The 21166-nt window shown below is 41.8% G+C and overlaps 1 protein-coding gene across 1 annotated transcript; it reads right to left on the bottom strand.

Annotated features, from left to right (window-relative positions):
* Nucleotides 1-1659: 1659 nt before the first annotated feature.
* LOC114082678 (uncharacterized) lies at nt 1660-11238 on the bottom strand. The gene is given in 6 exon segments (XM_071600721.1): nt 1660-2243; nt 2246-2594; nt 6448-6467; nt 10325-10433; nt 10436-11004; nt 11007-11238. Coding segments are annotated over 6 exon segments (1863 nt in total).
* Nucleotides 11239-21166: the final 9928 nt, after the last annotated feature.

Below are 21166 nucleotides of genomic sequence, written 5' to 3'. Positions count from 1 at the left end.
GGTGAAGTGAAGGTGCTGGCACTGCCTCTTATGTCTATGCAAGAGGGTCACCATGAACCCACTGGAGAGGGCCTGGAGCCCTATAAGGAAGACGTCCTGTAATGAACCCAGTACGATAAATAAATGCCTGAGGAAGTAGCTCATGGGTAATATAGTTCAGGCATTACTGAGGAATATAAGAGTGTGTGTGAGGTCACAGTGGTGTTGTCGACAGCAGAGATTGAGAAGTGGGCACTAAAGGACATATAGAAGACCCGCAGGGAAAGAAGGGATCTCAGGCTGTCCTGTGGGGATATACGCTTGAACTTTGCCAAATTGGAGCTTCAGAAAAATAATATGTGTCCTAATCATATGGACCATGTCATGTTCTGTCACTTTGATCCAAGTTCAAATTAGCCCATTCCTGACTCCACACGTTGTGATGCCTGAGATTCCGAGTTGTTGAGAATTACAGGTGGGCACCACCACCTTGGGCTACTTGCAGTTTTCTTTGTAATTTTAGAGAAAGTTTTCCTCACCCTTGATTATAAGGTAATTGCCACATTTTATTATTATTTAAGTAAACAAAAGATGATATTTATCATTTATCTGTGATTAAGAGTACGGGTCAGTGGCGTTAAGCAAATTCAAATGTGGGTGCATGGATTCTCTCTACCATCTCCCCAGTTTTTCTTATTCCTAAAATATCTATGGATTCATTAAATAAAAATTCCCAAGGGCACACCCTTCCTCAGCTGCAGGAAAATGCCATACTACTACATTCTGTCTTTATAAATTATAGGACCCAAACTTCCATCTTTTACAGGTAGATTTTATACAATGTTGATTCTTTTGTGAGTGACAGTCACTTGACCAAATGATTTCAAGATTCATCTGTGGTTTCTTATACATCAGGTTCACCTTCGTATTTAATGCTATGCTTAGTATTTAATGCAATATGCTGTCTTTGCATATTATTCTACTGAAGTTTCCACCATGCTGTGTGTAGATGTATACAGTTTTGATTCTGATGCCTATGCAAGAGGGTCACCATGTACCCTCTTGACATAATAAATTCAAGACTTGTCTGTGGCTTCCTATGCACCAAAATCTTTCTCCTATTCAACATTGAGTGGAACTCCATGATACATCCAGACCATATCTTCATACATTCATATGCTTGAGAATATCAGACTGTCTCTATCACTGACTGTTATAAATATGGTATCCTGAGCAATGGTGTTTAAATAATAGTTGTTGTCGCTATATCAAGTTTTTTTTATATATTCATAAAAGTTCAATTGATAGATGAGATGGCAGTTTAAGGGATGTTTAAAATCTATTAGGCATAAAGGAGATTTCTGAGACTTTTGATTTGTTAAAACCACTGCAATGTCTCACATACCTATAAATGAATGCACTGATTCAGAAAAAGAAAGTGATATTTACTTCCTAGGGTTTCTTTCACACATCAATCAGAAATATAAAGTTACTAGCTTTTTTGGAGCCATATGGACAATAATCTGTCATGTTTTTCTCAGTTTCAAGCTTCAATGTAATCATTTTTAAAAACCACTTTATGCATTGATCCAACACAGAGAGCAAACTCACTATGCCATGATGTGTTGATGCATGGCAGTGCAGTGGCTCAGGTTGAGAAATGACCCATCATGCAATGATTCAACGCTGACTGTCCTTCCCCCACAAACATTTAAAAAAGGTAACGCTGTGTCTTGATGTGCAGATAAAAACCAAAGGACTGATGGTGGCGTAGCCATTGGACACCATGATCTGGACAGAATGGCACACAGGGTCATTGTTCCACATGGTTCTTGAGGAGGATATCATGCAGTCCAAACAGTACATGAGCACAAAGAAACCCAGGAGCAGCAGGAGGGCCCTGGTGGCTCTCTGTTCTGGGGAGGCTTTTGGAGACAGGCTGGTGCTGTGAAGGTGCTGGCACTGCCTCTTATGCCTATGCAAGAGGGTCACCATGTACCAACTGGACAGGACCATGAGCCCTATAAGGATGACATCCCGTAATGCACCCAGGACAGTAAACAAATGCCTGAGGAAGTAGCTCATGGGTAAGATAGTGCAGGAGTCACTGAGGAACATAAGGCCCTGTGAGGTCACAGTGGAGTTGTCAACAGCAGAGATGGAGAAGTGGGCACTGAAGGACATATAGAAGACCCACAGGAAGAGAAGGGAACTCATGCTGTCCTGTGGGGACTTAGGATTGAACTTTGCCAAGCAGGAGCTTTGGGGCTGAGGGTGAGGGCCTGCAGGACACTCAGCAGGCAGGTGGAAGAAATGGACAGGCCCCTCATCAACCTGTACAAATAGGCAAATGATTTACCTGTGACATCACCCTGAAGCCCCACCTGAGATGTAAAAGTGTCTGCAGCAAAGATCCCCGTGTTGAGCAGCATCAGGAGGTGGGTAAAGGCCAAGAGACTGATGATCCAGTCCGTGTCCTTGAGCCTCTTGTCACACAGGAGCTTGATGATGTGGAACATAAAGAGGAGGGTGTTGGCCACAATCCCAATTCTGACTTCAGAGTAAAAGGTGCTTCTTAAATTAATAACACCATGCACCATGTGTTTTTTTCTCATCTTTTGGGGTAAGGAATCATGGAGTACGTGTCTTAGGGAGAAAAGTAAGGAAATGCATTGTCACAAATATTAAATTGCATCCCTCTCAGCCAATATTGTTTCCAGAAGGAAAATTTATTGGCCTGTCCCAGTGCCCCTGTCCCCTTTAACTGAAGTTTTGCTGACACACACTGGAATTCTTTCTTTCCTCTCCCTTTTCCCATCATTTCCCAATCATGGCTGGATTCCAATTTATGAAAAGTATAAAAGGATTTCCTGAGCATTAAACATGATCACATCTGTCATATATTTCTCATTCATAAGCTCCAATGTTATAAAAAAATCTTTCCCGGATGCAACCTTGAATTTTTCTTGGTGATATCTTACTGCAAGGATGGAGTATGTGTCCTTATTGTAGTAAGGACGATGTATTTTTGGGTCAATTGAAATTACAGGGCTTTAATTAGAAAAAAGCCCTCCTAAGCAAAGAGCCTCAATGTCTTAGGCCATGCATATTAACGTTAGCTTCCTGTTACCTTTATTCTGGTTTGTTCATGAACGCATGTAATTTTGTTCATATATTCACAGAGAAAATGCTAAGTATTGCAACCTCCGAAGTGAGATGGCTTGGATATGCCTTTGTTATCTTCCACTTAAAGGATAAGTATTCAACTTTGAGAAGCCTGTGAACCTGGGCTCTGGGCTCATCTCATCTATAAGCTGAACAAAACCCCATCGTGTATGTACATGAGATACCATGCATGAAACAGGATGAAGCACATTTGCCATACAGGGAAGGCTTGCTGCACAGTAGGATCTCTATGGAATTGTTCAATTATTTAGACTTCTGAAGATCCTCACTCATAGAAATCTCTTAATAGTTGATCATCTCTATCACCAACTCAGAGAGGCTAAAAAATTACCAGAATTACAATCTGTTGGGAATCTCTGTTCAGAGAAAACAGAATGGAATTTAGGACGATTTGATTCCCCCACACAGCTATCTATGTTAATTATTTTTGTTATGAAATCCCAATTTGACCTATGTTATCCAAGTACAGTGTCAAATACTAGCAGAAACATATTTCAGTATTTTTTCTACTTAAATATGTGCAAAGCTGGGTGAGGTGGAGCACACCTGTAATCCCAGCAGCACAGCAGGTTTGGAGGCTGATGTCAAAGGATTGCAAGTTCAGGGCCAGCCTCAGCAACTGTGATGCACTTAGCAACTCAGTGAGACCCTGCCTATAAATAAAACACAAAATAGGGCTGGGGATGGGACTTGCTATTTCAGTGTCCCTGAGTTCAATCCCCAGTACCAAATCAAAACAAAACAAAACAAAACCTTAAATACGTGGAATCATTGTGATAAACAGAACCATAATGAAAATAGACACACATTCACTCCACTTGAGGAATTTATTACAGTGTAAGTATCCAACCTATCTTTGAAACATGAGTATTTTTGAGTCCAAGTTTTCCGTCTTCCTTCAAGAATGCAATGACGTTTCTCCCGACTCAAGGTGTCCACATGTAAAATTGATACTTGGGTTTATTATATTAATGCCTCACACATACCAGATACATTTTCTACTACTGAACTACATCTCCAGCTCTGATTCTAGAGAATTTTGAAATGACTTACTGGCAGAATATTTTCCTGGAAAACATATATATTTACTTTAGTCCAAACATCTCCTATAAGTAATCATTGAGATTTAATTTGTGTTTTCACATACTGAACCTAATAACACCTGAAAACAAAGTCTTAAGGCTAAATTTGTTCATGAGCCTATGGATGTAAGAGGCACTAAGGAATTCCCAGCTACTCAGGAGGCAGAGACAGGAGGATGTCAAGTTCAAGGCCAGCTAGTAAATTAGTGAGACCCTGTCTAAAAATAATATATTAAAATTGGGCTGGGGATGTACCTCATCGGTAAAGAGTCCTGGGTTCAATCCCTAGTACAAAAACCAAAAGTGCTAAGGAAATCTGACATGTTAAAGATTTGTGAACATTTTTGGTGCCACATGAGAATTCAGAGTGTAAGTACAGGTTTCGTTTAATCATTGAAATGCAGATCTATATTTTTTTTTAATTTTAACTTTTAGCTGACATAATATCTGGACTTAGGGAGTCTCGTATTAGAAGTCAATACATGTTTACATTGCCTGCTGAATACATGGGAGAATTAACATTTTGATTTTCTCACATTGTATAATTTCTAAGTGTGCAGAGTCTCAAAACTCTTATTTGGTCACACGAAACCACCTGATGTAGACTCTGATGACCACATTGAGCTATAGACATGAGAACTGCTGACCCCAGCCCTGCCGCTGTGCCCAGGTGCCCCTCACCCCTCCTCTGACTGCTCCTTCCCCTGACCCTTCCCAGATTGTGCTGAGCTGCACCTCTATGTGGGCAACATGTTTAGATTCCGTACATGAATGAGGACATGCAGTAATTGACTGAAAGGAAAATTCTATAGACCATTAGGGAAAAAAGTTTATTTGTTCTTAAATGTAGCAAACAGCAAAATGACAATTTTATTTTTTATATTGGGATTATAGGTATGCAGGACTCTGTCCAGCTTCTGTCCAGAGTTTAGATCACATACTGATGTATTAGTATATCATATGCATCAGACACACATATCTTATTCATTTAAATATTATAAGATATGTAAGTGTTCTAAAGGTAAGTATACAGCTATGCATATGTTAATATCTCCTTTATATTATAAAGCATTCTGGTGATCAGGAGCCCTTCATAATACAAGCTAAAATAAATCACCAGGCATGTCCTCTCCCAGCCATGAGTCCTGGCACTCAGCACCAAAGAGTCTAGAGGCTCAGGGACAAGATGAGATATTCCTACCCTCCTGCAATGTGTTCAAGGGGCCTCCTCAACTAAGGCGCTTAACATGGTGATGGTACTTGGAAACATACAAGTAAAAAAAAAAATCATGTTTTTTTTTAAACAAGAGAAAGCAAACTATCCTAAAAAAATACTGGACAGTCCACAGAGGGGGACATAAATCACAGGGAAATTAACACCGTTTGGGCATGGTGGTGCACATCTGTAATCCCCACACCGTGGGAGTTTGAGGAAAGAGAATTGCATTTTTGAGACTATCTTCAGCAACTTAGTGAGGACCTAAGGCTTATAGCAAGAGCCTGTCTCTAAATAAAATATTAAAAGACTAGGGATGTGCCTCAGTAGTTAAGCACACTTAGGCTCAAACCTGGGTACCATAATAATAATAATAATAATAATAATAATAATAATAATAATAATAACAGCAGCCACAAAAGGGGCATAATTTGTTTTGTCTTTTCCATGTACTTAAGCCCCGCCCCCCACTCCCATCACCTACTGTATGTTAACTAAAGATGAACAATTGAGTTCTGGGAGGGGGGCTGGTCCTGCTTCATGTGAGTTTGGGACTGAGGGGAAATTGGGCAGCAAGCTGTACTTTTCATCACAGTTCTAGCTGGGAAACTATGAAGAGCACTAGGGAGAATCAGCTTGCACATCAGGGAGGGCCCAGCACTACCAACCAGGTACTATGCTGGGTGAAAACCCACTGTGAAATGTGCAAGCTACAGAAATATGAAAGAGAAAACCTGTAGAATATATGGGTAAATGAGTGATGGCTATTCCTATAAAATCTGGTTGATGATCATCCATTGTTTCCATATATTGGAAAGATTTCAGTAAAGTTCAGGGTTCCCAGCAGCAACTACACAATAACAATAGTTTGAAATCTGTCTTCAGATTCAGTATAAGGAAACTTACTTTTCTAATAGCAACAAGAAACACCAAAGGAGCTTCATCACAGACACTAAGCTGTTCTTCCTGGGAAACCCATCATACCTGAAGGAGGATCTGTTTCCCTGATGAAGTAAAAAATGACATGAGTCAAGTCCAATTTGCTTAAAGAAGAAAAGGGGATAGGTTCACATTTGTTCTGTAACTATATTTGCATAAAAAATATGAACTTAAAAAAAGTGAGCCCAGACACCTGAACAGAATGAGGATCAACTTTTCCAAATATTCTCCCTAACAGAATGCCTATCAGACACAACCATTATGAGGGAAATGGGGAGGAGAATTTTAAAATGAAGAATAAAAAAGAGGCCAGATGAATGGACCATATGTTCTTCCTGCTCAACTATTGAAAATTATACTCCCAGATCTTTGGGGGGCAAGGAAAAGGATCACTTGTCTTTTCATGTGAAGGAGACACAGGACCACTGCCCTCTCACTCGAAATTGGCTACTGGGCAGAACACACAATCTGTAGAGTCACCATTCATTTTTAATTTGTGAGATTAAATGTGGGACAAGAAAGATTTCATGAGAAATTACAACACATGGTTGAGGTAATATAAGGTCACCCCTGTTACTTTCGGGTTTATACAAAATCACTTTTTAATCTCTCAATATTTAGAAAGTCACATATCAATGAGCACTCCATTTTTTTCAGAAAGATGAGAGAAGCAAATCTGAGCATACTTAATAAAAAGGAGACAGGGAAAATGATTACTTTTCTGATTATTTGTATAGGACTAAATAACATAGAAAACAGGAGACAGCACAGATAGCATATGCAACTGTCATTCTCAGCACCAGATATAAATAAGTAAATAAAATGAAGGTCCATCAACCAATAATAAAAATATTAAAAATCATGGAGGATTTTTCAAGAATTCTGAAACTAGTATCATCCTGAAGCCAAAAGCAGACAAAGACCCATCAGGGAAAGAAAACTTTCAACCAATATCTTTCATTGAACACCATCCCATACACAAGAGCCTGAAAACCAAACCAAAACCAAAGTAAAAAGAAACATACAAACAAACAAACAAAACCCACTTGTGAATCAATCTAACAAAAGAGGGGAAGTACATCTACAGTGAGAACTCTAGAACACTAAAGAAAGGGATTGAAGAAGACCAGAGAAGATGGAAAGACCTCCTATCTTCTTGAATAGGCAGAAATAACACTGTCAGAATGGTCCTACCACCTAAAACTCTCTACAGATTTATTGCAATTCTCATTAAAATCCCAATGGCATTCATCACGGAAATAGAAAAAGAAGTCATGAAATTCATTGGGAAAGATAAGAGAATCAGAAGAGCCAGAGTAATCCTCAGTGAGAGGCAAAGCAGGAGACAATAACCCAACCAATAAATGCGCAAAGGACCTAAGCAGACATTCCTCGAAAGAAGAAATACAAATGGTCAACAAATATATGAAAAAAAAATGTTAACATCTCTTGCAACTAGAGAAATACAAATTAAAACTACATGGAGATTTCCTCTCTGGTCAGCATGGCTGTCATCAAGAACACAGTGATAATAAATGTGGTGAGGATGTGGGGAAAGGGAGCACTTCTATGTTGTTGGTGGGACTACACATCAGTGAGGATGTGGGGAAAGCAATACGGAGATTCCTCAAAAAAAATCTATGAATGAGACCACCATGTGACCCTGGTATCCAACTCCTCGGTCTACATCCATAGGATTGAAGACTGAGCAGTGACACAGCCACATGGAGGTTCCTGATGTCTCAAGTCACAATAGTATAGCTGTGGAACCAATCACACTGAAACTGAGGGAAGGGAACAGGAGGTGGGATGAAGGGTGGGGAAGGGGAAATACAAACCCACCTCCTCAGAGATCAGGAACAAGACAAGGATGGCCATTATCACTGGTCTTATTCAGTGTAGCACTAGGATGTCTGATGAGAGAGACTGAGCAAGAAAAAGAAACACCAGATACACAAATACAGAGGGAGAAGCCAAATGATTCCCTTTACAGACAATATAATTCTACACAAAGAAAAAGCTGAGGATTCTGGCAAAATCTCGTACAGTGGGTCAGTGAAATCTGCCCCCTAGAAGGATACATAACCAATGTAATAACACTAGCTTGTCTTTACAGTCATGAGTTTGCTGAGAAATGACAAAGATGATACCACTCACGACATCTGTACAACAGTAAGTTTCTTCTACGAGGAGAGTCTTCTTTGAAAAAGTTCACACCTCTGAGCCTGCCATGGATGGCTTCTTGCTGATTTCTGATAGACCCTCAAAGCATCTTTCTTACCATCCTTGTGCAAAGTACTTGGCTTCTTTTAAAATAGTATCATCTCATTAGTGACCCTCTCCTCCTTGACAGGACTTTACAAGAGCTTCTTTTCTGGACAAACGGTGGAGGCTTCCATATATTTCTGATCTGCTTTTTTTGTTTGTTTGTTTTTGGCTTCCAATCCTCATCATAAATCTGGCGTAAAGAAGCCAGCCATGCTCAGGCCACAGCCTGAATACTTGTGTTACCTAGAAATGTCCTCTGCCAGTTAATGACCCCATCACCATTAAACTCAGCCTCCCACACAGTCTTGGAGCATGAGTCAAATGTGAACAAGTTCTTTGCCAGAATTGCATGGGAGGCCCATCCTGATCCCCAGGAGAACTTTCACTCCTGTCTGAGGCCTCATGAACACAGTTTTTACTGTCCACATGCCCGTCAGTGCCAGTTTGGCTTTGAACCCACACAATGATCACCCGTGAAGATCTGCCTGTGGAATTCTAGACTTTCCCTAGCCTGGTACACCAAACTCTTCCAAACTTCTTTCATAAACCCATTGCAAAGGCTTTTGAACCACATCATCTGGTAGAGTCACCGAAAGGACCGCTTCCTGTGTACCACTACTGGGCAGGAACTTTTTGGTTAATTTTTCACATCTGTGAAAAACACCAGAGAGATCAACAAATTAAAAGGAGGAAAATATTCTTTTGTTTTGGTTCACAATTACAGAGGTTGCTGTCTGTGGCCAACTGGCACTGTTGCTTTGGTCTGTGGTAGCGTCGTCCATCATGATGGGGAGAGTGGGGTGGGACAAGGTGGCTTTCCTCATGGTATCCAGAAAGCAGAAGGGAGACAGGGAGGGGCCAGAGTCCAATATTTGCTTCAAGGGCAAGCCCTCCATGATCTATGTTCCTCCTAATAGGCCTCATGTCCTAAAGGTCTCATCTCCTCCCCACAGTGCCACAGGCTGGACATGAGTCCTTCAACACCTGGGCACCAGGCATTCCAGACCCAAATAATACACAATGCTAAACCAGGTCGTGCCCCAGTTGAGATCCAACTCACCATTTTCCACGAAGACCCATTCAGAAATGCAGACATTTTTGTGACAGGTGACAGTATGTGGTTCCATTACTCATGATGTCTATGCCATCTACATGTATTGAGGTAAATCAGCAAAATGCAAACAGCACATTACATATCAGAACTTTACCAAAACATAATGTCTACAAAGGGCATGGGGTGCCCCCTGTCATCCCGCAGCTTGGGAGGCTGAGGCAGGAGGATTGCAAGATCGAGGCCAGCCTTGGCAACATACTGAGGCCCTAAGGAACTCACTGAGACCCTGTCTCTAAACAAAATATAGAATAGGGCTACGTATGGGGCTCAGTGGTTGAGTGCCTCTGAGTTCAATCCCCAGTATCCCACCCAAAAAAGAGCATGTATATGTATGTGTGTGGGTATATATTTATGTATGTGGGTGATCTGCTATTTACATATAGATATATACACATACACATCACGTATGTTCTATATGGTGTGTATATACACATAATATGTGCATATACATACATGTTCTGATGAACTGTTCTGCAGCCAGTGGCATTAGCTGAACTTACCAGAATGTATTCCTGCCTGAATAATTGAGCATTTAAGGACCTCCCCATAGGGACTTGAAAAAATTAATTATGCATTTTTCAGTGCAGATGAACACCAAAGGACTGATTGTGGCATAGATATGAGCCACAAAAATCTGGATGAAATAAAAAAAATTTGGTCATTGTTCCATATAATTCTTGAGGAGATGATGTAGTCCAACACGGACATGAGCATGAAGAGTCCCATGAGCAGCAGGATGGTCCTGGTGGCCCTCAGTTTTGGGGAGGCTCTCGGGGACAGGCTGGTGCTGTGGAAGTGCTGGCACTGCCTCTTATGCCTGCACAGGAGGGTCACCATGTACCCACTGGACAGGGCCATGAGCCACATGAGGAAGACTTCCCGGAAGGTAAACAGGGTGGACACCATCTGCCGGATACAGTAACTGATGGGCCAAACGATGCAGGAATCGGTGGCGTACATCAGATCCCCTGAGGTCCAGTTGGGGGTGGCGACGATGGAGACTAAGAGGTGACTGCTAAGAGACATGTAGAAGACACACAGGAAAAGGAGGGGTCTCAGGGTGTCCTGTGGGGACCTGGGTTTGAACTTTGCCAAGGGGGCGCCCCTGGGGCTGAGGGTGATGGCTTGCAGGACACTCAGCAGGCACAAGGTGCAGATGGAGAAGCCCCTCATCAGCCTGTGCAGGTAGATGACGGCTTTACAGGTGACATTATCCCAAATCTCCAGAGACACATAAAGATGTCTGTAGCTATGAAGCCCATGATGATCAGCATCAGCAGGTGGGTCAGGGCCAGGAGAGCAATGGGTAGGTCTGTGGGCTTGGGCCTGTGCCCAAGAAGGAACGAGAAAACATGGAAGAGGAGGAAGACGGTGTTTACCAAGATCCCAATGCCAATTTCAGACAGAAAGGTGTTCCTTAGGGCAGGAATTCTGTAGAGGCCACCTTTGCTCATCTTACGAGTGGGGGAAGGTGTACTGTCAGGGTCTGTGGAGAAATGGAAAGGTGATTCCTCAGGTAAAGGACAGTGGCCTTCATCAATTGGAACAAGAGCAATTGCCTCAAGGAAAGGTGGATTTTTATCTGCACAACGGTGTAGTTCATGCTTTACAAGTTCTGGTGGATTTGAATGAGGAGGATTGAAGACCAGTGGGAAGGAAGCCCCCTGAGCAGAGTCTACATAGATCAGACTTGCATAGGTTAGGGTACGTCAGTGCTGTTTTGATTACAGTGGATTTTTTTTTTTGGGGGGGGTACAAGGGATTGAACCCAGAGGTGCTTAACCCCTGGGCCCCGTCCCCAGACCTTTTAAATTTATTTAGAGACAGGGTCTCCCTGAGTTGCTTAGGACCTCACTAAGTTGCTGAGGCTTGCCTCCAACTTGTGATCCTCCTGCCTCAGCCTCCTGAGCCACTGGGATGACACCACCGCACCTGGAAATGCATTTCTTTGTAATAATTGCTCAGCTGTCTCCCATCTTAATACACAGAGAATAAAATATTACCAAAAGAGAGTACTTTGGCAGTCTCTGAAAGAGAACTCTGATAGGTGTTCAGGTGTTTCCTTTGAATGCTCCAAGATAGCTACACATATTACTCATTCTTAATTATCATGCCAGAATAATTACCCTAGAGAGCAGAGTCTACCAAATATAAGCAGAAAGCTCAATTTTTCACCCTATTTCAGCATGTGAAATAGGGATGGTAAAAAGAAACATACTTTACATAGATTCAGGGTCATTCCATTTTAACATCTTAATAAAAGTACAAGTGTCTAAACAGTCCCTGAAAGATGGGTCTCCATGGGACTCTAAACTGTCACCTCTCCTTCCAAGAAGCAATTGTATTTCCCCACACTTAAAAGGTAATGCATAGAAATTTGTAATGTTTTGAACAACCCACAATAAAAAATTAAAAAAAAAAAAAACTATACTAGAAAACTTGGTGAGGATGCCCTTACAGAATACATCTGGATGGAGCTGTTCTGGGCAGGTGTGAGTTAATCCCTGACCCCCATGGCACAGATCAGGAAAAGGGTCACAATGTAGTGCAGTGACAGTCACCATGTGTCTTTCCTGTAGTGTCAGGAGAGATCTTTCTGGTCATCCAGGGGTCTCCTTTTTATTAGTCTTTTTTTTTCGTGTGAGTGTGTGTGTGCACAAGCACGTGTGCTGGAGTTGGAACCCACATAGCACTGAGCCACATGCCTAGCCCATGTCCCCGTGTTAGATCACTCACAACTGTACCACTGAAATATACACACAAGGCAGGCACAGTGATGCATGCCTGTCATCCCAGTGGCTCAGGAGGCTGAGGCAGGAGGATGGCAAGTTGGAGGCCGGCCTAAGCAACTTAGCAAGGGTCTAAGCAACTAAGCAAGGCCCTGTCTCTAAAGAAAATAACAACACGGGCTGGGATGTGCCTCAGTGGTTGAGCCCCCTGGGTGTGTGTGCACAGATACCCATATATATGATTAAGATATTCTTAAATAATATACTCTATGTCTTATAAAGGATGGAATACAGATATGTCTGTGATATGTTATTTTTACGAAAGGGATTTTGGTGGCTATGAGCACTTCAGAGAAAGAAGCCAAGAGCCACGTTCTGGGTGTGACCTCTCCCAGGCCCACCTCCTGACACACCTGCCCACTCAGCCTGACCTGGAGACCAGGAGAGAGGACAGAGGCTCTCTCCCCTCAGCAGGATGAGCTGAGGATGCTCCTCAAGTAAGGTCTCTCTTAGCAGAGCCAATGCTGACCCAGTGCCTGAGTGGTCAATGGTCACATGCAAAAATATCTGCATTTACACACAAGGGCAATCCAGCTACTCTCAAGAGACCTGAAATTCTGTCTGTAAGGACATCCGAGCCCAGGGAAAGTGACACGGATTTCTGAAACAGCTCACATTGAGAGAGTCCACGGTGGGGAAGAGGAGTGACAGATTAGGTGGGCAGATCAGGAAAAACCAAGCATATGTGGAGTAATCCATGTCAATGTGGGGGCCGGGCTGGGGCTCAGTGGCAGAGCACTCGCCTTGCATGCGTGAGGCTCTGGGTTCCATGCTCAGCACCACATGAAGTAAAGGCCTCTGTCCATCCACAACTACAAAAAATATTAAAAAAAATCAAAGAGAAATCTGAGCATTCAATTGCTAAATCTGAAGGCAAAGTCCGGGGCATTGGGACATCTTTAATTACCTGCATGAAGGATGCAGTTGCTCTAGATATTGCACCCGTGTGCAGTTTCCCAAATCATGGCCATCCTCTGATGCATGATGTAATGAAAAGGACCTGTTCAGATCAGGGACCAAGACGCAGTTGGTGAGAAGAGAAATGGAGAGTGGCTTGGAAGGAGGACACCTTTCAGCAGACCCCAGTGCAGGTTTGGGTGCTTCTGACCTTAGGGAGGGGCTGCTAATATCAATAAAATATACTTCAGGGAAATAAATAGTATTTCACTTGGTCATTATTAGGTAAACTCACCGTCACCATCATCCTCAGTCTCATCACCTGCTGGATACTAACCCAAAAATGGACAACAGGCAGTGGAATGGATGTGACAGAACTTTCCTGTACATATATGAATACACCACGGTGCATCTGAAATCCCAGTGGCTCAGGAGGCTGAGGCAGGAGGATCATGAGTTCAAAGCCAGCCTCCACAAAAGTGAGGCCCTGAGCAACTTGGTGAAACTCTGTCTCTCATAAAATACAAAATAGTGCTGGGGACAGGGCTCAGGGGTTGTGTGCCCCTGACTTTCATCCCTGGTAAGTGCCCCTGATCCCCCTCCAAAATCTCCCCACTGTGCACCTCCACAGGACTAGGGTCCTAATTACAATAAAATATATGCCACGCTTGGATGAAGATATCACAACAGAGTCTGCTGTCCTGTGTAACTTAAAAGGACCAATAAAAAACATAAGTGAGGTAGCAGTTACCATAAGCCTAGAATCCTACTGGTGAATACAATGGGGAAAGTTTTGCAAAATAAAATATACAGAAGGGATATGGGAGGCGAGACAGGTCCTGGTTGGTTCACGAGTGCATGGCTCCCTCTCGTCCAGCGAGGAGGTCCCCGGAACAGGGTAGAGGAGCAGGAGGCTTTGAGACTGTGGGCTTCGAGCTCTACCTTATGGTGCAAGTCGAGGAGAAATACTAGGAAGAGCACTGGGGAGAAATGGTGGGTTCATCAGGGAGGGCAGGACCATCGAAAGGCAGATGTCAGGGATGTGTGCAGAGCTGTTCTGGAATACAGGAACCCCAGGAATAGGAGGAGCAAAACCCTGGAGAGGGCTTGGGTCCACAGATGGTGGCTATTCCTGATGAAATGGGGTAAAAATAGGGGTAGCTGCTTTTCAAGGATATAAGGCTGCCAGGTTGCACTCTGCCCTTGGTGAGAATTTTTTTTGTGTGTGTGTTCGTATCAGGGATTGAACCCAGGGATGCTTAACCCCTGAGCCCCGTTCCCAGACCTTTTTGTATTTTATTTAGAGACAGGGTCTCGCTGAGTTGCTTAGAGCCTCACTAAGTTGATGAGGCTGGCCTCCAATTTGTGATCCTCCAGCTTCAGCCTCCTGAACTGCTGGGATAACCAGCCTGCACCACCACACCCAGCTGAGATGGGGTTTTGAACAAACAGCACTATTTCCTTCTAAAGAATTTGACATCATGTTTTGCAATTTTTTGAGCTATAGAAGTCACATAACCATTCTGTTTGGGTTCTCAAGATGAGAGAAGAAAAGCTGAGTATGTTTTTATATTTGAAACTGAGACTTATCACTTACCTGATGACCTGCATCAATAAGGTTTATGTTTAAAATCCTTAGATAACATAAATCCTTGGTAACATGTGAGTACAAGTCAAGCAAAGTCTTTTAATTCAGAAAATATGAGAAATTATTTCTTAGGGGTAAAAAGCAATGAATTACTTCTGAGTTATCAAATTTAAATATACCATCCAGGCAAGGTGGTGGTGCACCCCTGTAATTCCCTTGGTTTGGAAGGCTGAGGCAGGAGGATCACAAGTTCAAAGCCAGCCTCAGCAACAGTGAGGCCCTGAGCAACTCAGGGAGACCCTGTCTCTAAATAAAATACGAAAAGGGCTAGGGATGGGGGTCAGGGGCCGAGGGCCCCTGGGTTCAATCCCTGGTATCCTCCCCCCAAAATTAAATATACTGAGAACAAACATTCTATTTGTATTCTAAAGAAAACAATCCTCTGACTGTGGATGCCTGTTACCACAAGGTGACTATCCTGGGGCCACCAAAGTCTGGCAGTCCCAATTTGTCCCCTCCCAGTCACTTCACAAAAGCCCCCTCCCCACTCCTTCTTCATTCACAGGGCACAAGAGCACTTACCCAGACAGACACAGAGGGGACCGGGTGACCTGAGAAGAACCTACATGGCTTAAGTAAAGGACGTGTTTAGTTCATCTCTCTGTGGGCCTGCAATTTTAGGGACCGCAGAAAGGTGAAAAGAGGCCACTGAGGAGAAGTGAAGATGGAGTCCCTGGTGGCACATTGCACCTGTCTCTCAGCTTCACTTTATGCTCTGCTGGGTGACAGTCACCTGGGGATTTCAGTGACCACATCTTTTCTCTGCATTCCCTGGAGATATCTTCTATCTGGAGGAGCAATGACAACTGACCATCCAGGTCCCACTGACCCAGTACCAATGTCCTTTATTTGGTCTTAGGATGAAATGGTGTGTGATGTCCCTACTGTGGAGGGGGAGATTCCTGGCACCTTCTGTGCGTTCCCAGTGGCTCTGAGGGTCCTCTCCCTGCAGTGCATGGGAGCACCCTCATCCCGGAACCCCCTTGAAATAGTGTGAGTTTTGTGTCCAGGATTTGCAAACTCCCAGCTGAGGTTTTCAAAATGTGAGTGAAATTGAAAAGTCAATTTAAAAATCAACAGTTATAACCAGTGACCTCACTTACAGGACTAGACAAAGCAATCCTAGAATTTGTATGGAAACATTTTTAAAAAATGAAAAAGAAACAACCCCAAAGAGCCCAACAGTTCTCAGCAGAAAGAGCAATGCAGACAGCCTCAAAACATGGGTCTTCAAATTGCACCACAGAGTAACCCAAATAGCATGTGACTGGCCTAGGAGATGACAGGGACCAAGCTCCTAGGGTAGAAGACTCAGGGACAAATACAGTCCTCAGTGATTGACAAAGGTTCCCAAACCACAGCTTAGAGGAAAAGGAGAAAAAATTAGATTTCACTGGCAACTGGTCCCCATCGGTCACTTTGCATAAAAGTCAACCCCAAGTGAATCACAGACCCAGGAATCAGACCAGGACACTTTGAAACCATAAGGTCAACACTCCATTATGTCAGTACAGACAATGACTTCCCCAGGAAGACTTCTAACATTCAGAAAAAGAAATACCACGTCTTCATCAATGGGATGGCTCTTGTTAAAAACCGTTTGGGCAGCACAGGAAACCTACTGAAAGGAAGAAAATCTTTGCAGGTTAATCTTCCAACAGAAGGTCAAAATCCAGAATCCAAGGGTCCAGAAAAAAATCCAACCCATCAATGGGGCAAATGGACTAAATGGACATTTCTTAAAAAACGAAATTCAAATGGTCACCTTGCATTAAAAAATATTCAAGAGTTTAGCAATCTGGAAAACCCAAGTCAAAACTACTTTGAGAATTCATCTCATTCCTGTTAGGAGGGATCAAGAATATAAGTGATAACAAATACCTGGCAAGGGTGCAGGGGGAATGAATTACCCACTGCTGATGGGATTTGAAATCCATATGACCATTATGGAAATTATCACAGAGGTTCCTCAGAAGCCTAGGAATGGAGCGGACATGTGACCAGCTCTACAATCCTTGGTATTTTCCTCAAAGAATTAAAGTCAGCATACTATAGCAATGATGTACACCTATTTTTCATTTGTTCTAATTAGTTAGTTATACAGGACAGTAGAATGCATTGACACATTGTATGTAAATGGAGTATGACTTATTCTTCTGGTTGTACATGATGTAGGGTAATGATGTCTGATTCATTCTACTATCCTTCCTACCCCCAGACCCCTCCCCTTCCTTCACTCCCATCTGCCTGATCCAAAGTACTTCTATTTTTCCCTAGCACCTGCCCCTTTGGCAAAGGTTGTGAATTAGCATCCACAAATCAGATAAAATATCCAGCCTTTGGTTTTGGGGGACTGGCTTATTTCACTTAGCATGATATTCTCCAGCTCCATCCACTTACCTGCAAATCCATCATTTCATTCTTCTTTAAGACTGAATAATATTCCATTGTGTGAGTATGTGTGTGTGTGTGTGTGTGTGTGTGTATCACATTTTCCTTATCCATTCATCTGTTGAAGAGCAACTAGGTTGGTTCCATAGTTCAAGTACTGTGAGTTGACCTGCTATAAACATTGATGTGGCTGTGTCCATGTAGTGTGCTGATTTTTAAGTCCTTTGAGTATAGACAGAGGAGAGGGATAGCTGGGTCAAACGGTCGTTCCATTCCAAGTTTTCTGAGGAATCTCCATTCTGCTTTCCAGAGTGTTTGCATCAATGTGCAATCCCACCAGCAATGGCATACCTACTTTTTTTTTAAGCAGAACAATTCATAATAGCCCAACTGCAGACACAGCCTAGGTATTAGCAGATGAATGGATAAATACAATGTCGTATGTGTACTCAATGGAGATCTACTAAGCCATAAAGAAGAACAAAATAATATCACATACAGAAAAATGGATGGAATGGGAGTTCATTATGTTGAGTGAAATAAGCTAGATCCAGAACATTTCAGGACACTGGTTCAGTAGAGGTAATGCTTTTCAGGATCACACCCACAAACCCAGGAAACAAAAGCAGAAATAGTCCTGGGGAGACATCACAAAACTTCTGCACTGCAAAGGAAACAATCACCACAGTGAAGAGTCAACCTACAGAATGTGAGCGGATATTGGGACACTGTTCATTTGGTAAAAGAGTACTACTCTGAAAGATAATAGCAACATCATCAGCAACAAAGAAGTCATCCAATTAAAAAATGTTGAATGATCAGGAGCTGGGGATCTAGCTCAGTTGGTAGAGGGCTTGCCTTGCATGCCCAAGGCCCTGGGGCCATTGCCCAGCAACACACACACACACACACACACACACACACACACACACACAACACACGGGTGGATGACCAGAACAGCCATCATGTATCTTTTAAATATCCAATATTGTTAGTCATCAGGGAAGTGCAAGTCGGTATTAGGAGGCTATGTCATATTGTCCCAGTAGAACAGTTATTATCAAAAAGGCAGAATTAAGTGCTGGTGAAGATATAGAGGAAAAGAGCTCTCCTACTTGGATCTGGAATGAAGTCAGTACAAGAGACGTGACAATCAGTGTGGAAGCCTCTCATAAAACTTACAATAGATCCACCGTGTGATTCAGAGATCCCATTTCTGAATGGTAAAGTGATCTTCTTACACTGAATTCCAAGATGAAAGAGGACAAAACTAGGTATGTGAACCAGTTGTAGAGTGTCTACGTAAGTTGCAAGAGGTTTGTGGACGGTAAATCTCAAAAGGTTCTGGTATGTGATTAAGCTGGTGATAATCAGCACAAAGTTACTCAAGTAAGTAAAGTAAGATTAACCTTTAATATGCTAATTCTCTATGTTTAGAAAAGGGCTCTTTAAAATATTGATCTGCTTTTATCTGTCAAGATAATTTCTTGTGTCAGTGAGGTTTTATTACTTAGGGAAACTACATCTGAAAGGGATTAGGTTCTGTGCAGCTTTTAAAGTCTTTTTTATTTTTTAAGTTAATTTTTTAGTTGTTGATGGACCTACTTATTTATTTATTTATTTATTTATTTATTCATTTATTTATTTATATGTGTTGCTAAGAATTGAACCCAGTGCCTCACACATTCGAGGCAAGTGCTCTATCACTGAGCCACAGCCCTAAAGTCTTTTCAATAATTACTTCATAGGTGGTTAAATAAACAACTCTTATGTATACATCTGAGAATTGTGTCAGCCTTGTGTAAGTTTTGTTTGTTTGTTTGTTTAGTGCTGGGGATTCAACCCAGGGGCACTTGACCACTGAGCCCCATCCCCAGCCCTATTTTGTGTTTTATTTAGAGACAGGGTCTCACTGAGTTTCTTACCACCTCACTTTTGCAGAGGCTGGATTTAAACTCATGATCCTCCTGCCTCAGCCTCCCTAACTGCTGGGATTATAGGTGTGGGCCACTGTGCCAGGCTCTAAGTTTTAATAGAAAACTTTAAATTTAGTTTCTTAAAAAATATTTTTTCGGGGCCAGGGTTGTAGCTCAGTGGTAGAGCACTTTCCTTGCATGATACGTGATGCTCTGGGTTCGATCTTCAGCACCACATAAAAGTAAACAAATAAATAAAGATCTTGTGTCTGTCTCCAACTGAAAAAAAGTATATTAAAATATTTTTTCATCTTTTTATTTTCAACATACATTAGTTGTGAAACGTTTCTCCTGTAAAGATAGACATGTGCCCTTTACATCTTTTTACTTTTCCTGTGGGAGGCTGAGGCAGGAGGATTCCGAGTTCAAACACAGCCTCTGCAAAAGCAAGGAGCTAAGCAACTCAATGAGACCCTGTCTCTAAATAAAACACAAAAGTAGGGCTGGGGATGGGGCTCAGTGATTGAGTGCCCTGGGTTCAATCCCCAACACCAACCAACCAAACAAACAAACAAAACTTAGACACACTTCCAGGTTTTGGGAGTCTATTCATTTACACTTTAAGAATTTTTCTGTTTGTATCATTTTCACAGAGTTAGCTCTGAGGGTTACATTATAAAATACGTGACTCATCACAGTCTCCATATTTTACTAACATGAATGAAGCGAAGAAACCTAAACATCTGTCTATGTCTTCTCACCCTTAGTTTTATATATCACTGTTAATGGTGGTTTTTAAAAATCCTAAAATGTTATACAAAATCCTCATGAAGATAGTCTGTTTTATCTAAGTAAATATAAATATCAGTCTTCTATTGTTCCTTGTTATTTTTGAATACTCCAATGTTCCTTCTTTTATCATAGGAATAAATGAATAAATGAATGAATGAATGAATGAATGAATAAAAGACCCATTGACAACTTTAAAAATTTAAAATAAAAAAGTTCTTTGGCTGGGGCTGGGGCTCAAGGGTAGAGCACTTGCCTAGCACATGTGAGGCACTGGGTTCAATCCTCAGCACCAAACAAAGATAAGTAAAACAAAATAAAGGTATATAGAAAAAAGGAGTTATTTTCTTTCAGAAGTTGAAAACTGTTGTGCATGTTTCCTTCCACCTCCATGATTTCTGAGGAGAAACCCACTGTAATTTCAAGGGTGTTCATTTCTCTTTGTCTGATTTCAATTTTTTTTTAAAATTTTCTCTGCTTTTATTATCAGAAGTTCAGTTATGATGTTCTTGGCTGTGGATTTTATTGATGGGTCTTATTTGGGATCCATTCATTTTTTGCCTGATTTGCAAAGCTTTTAGTCATTATTTTCTAGAATGTTCTTGTAGTCATTCTCCGTGTATTCTCTCCTTCTGGGAGACTCTATATGGATATCTCATGTTTTATTATTTATTTTAAAAATATATAAAATATAAATTTCTACATACACACACACATACTCACACAAAAAGAGAATTTAAACTTAGTTAATAAACTTAATAAGGGAATCTGTCTAACTGTGACCCGAATCATTACTGGCTTCTCTGTATATAAGATGTACTCATGGTGCTCAAGTGTACAAGCCTTTTAAAATGTGGAGCTTAGAACATTTGTACCAAGTTGGAGTTCTCCAAAATGAAATTTTCTGTAGCAATTGTCACCTTCCAATTTATACAGAGACAATCAGTTTGGT

The sequence above is a fragment of the Marmota flaviventris genome, chromosome 13, assembly GCF_047511675.1.
Source record: "Marmota flaviventris isolate mMarFla1 chromosome 13, mMarFla1.hap1, whole genome shotgun sequence".
NCBI classification, from domain to species: domain Eukaryota; kingdom Metazoa; phylum Chordata; class Mammalia; order Rodentia; family Sciuridae; genus Marmota; species Marmota flaviventris.
This window is presented reverse-complemented; position numbering and strand designations above follow the sequence as displayed.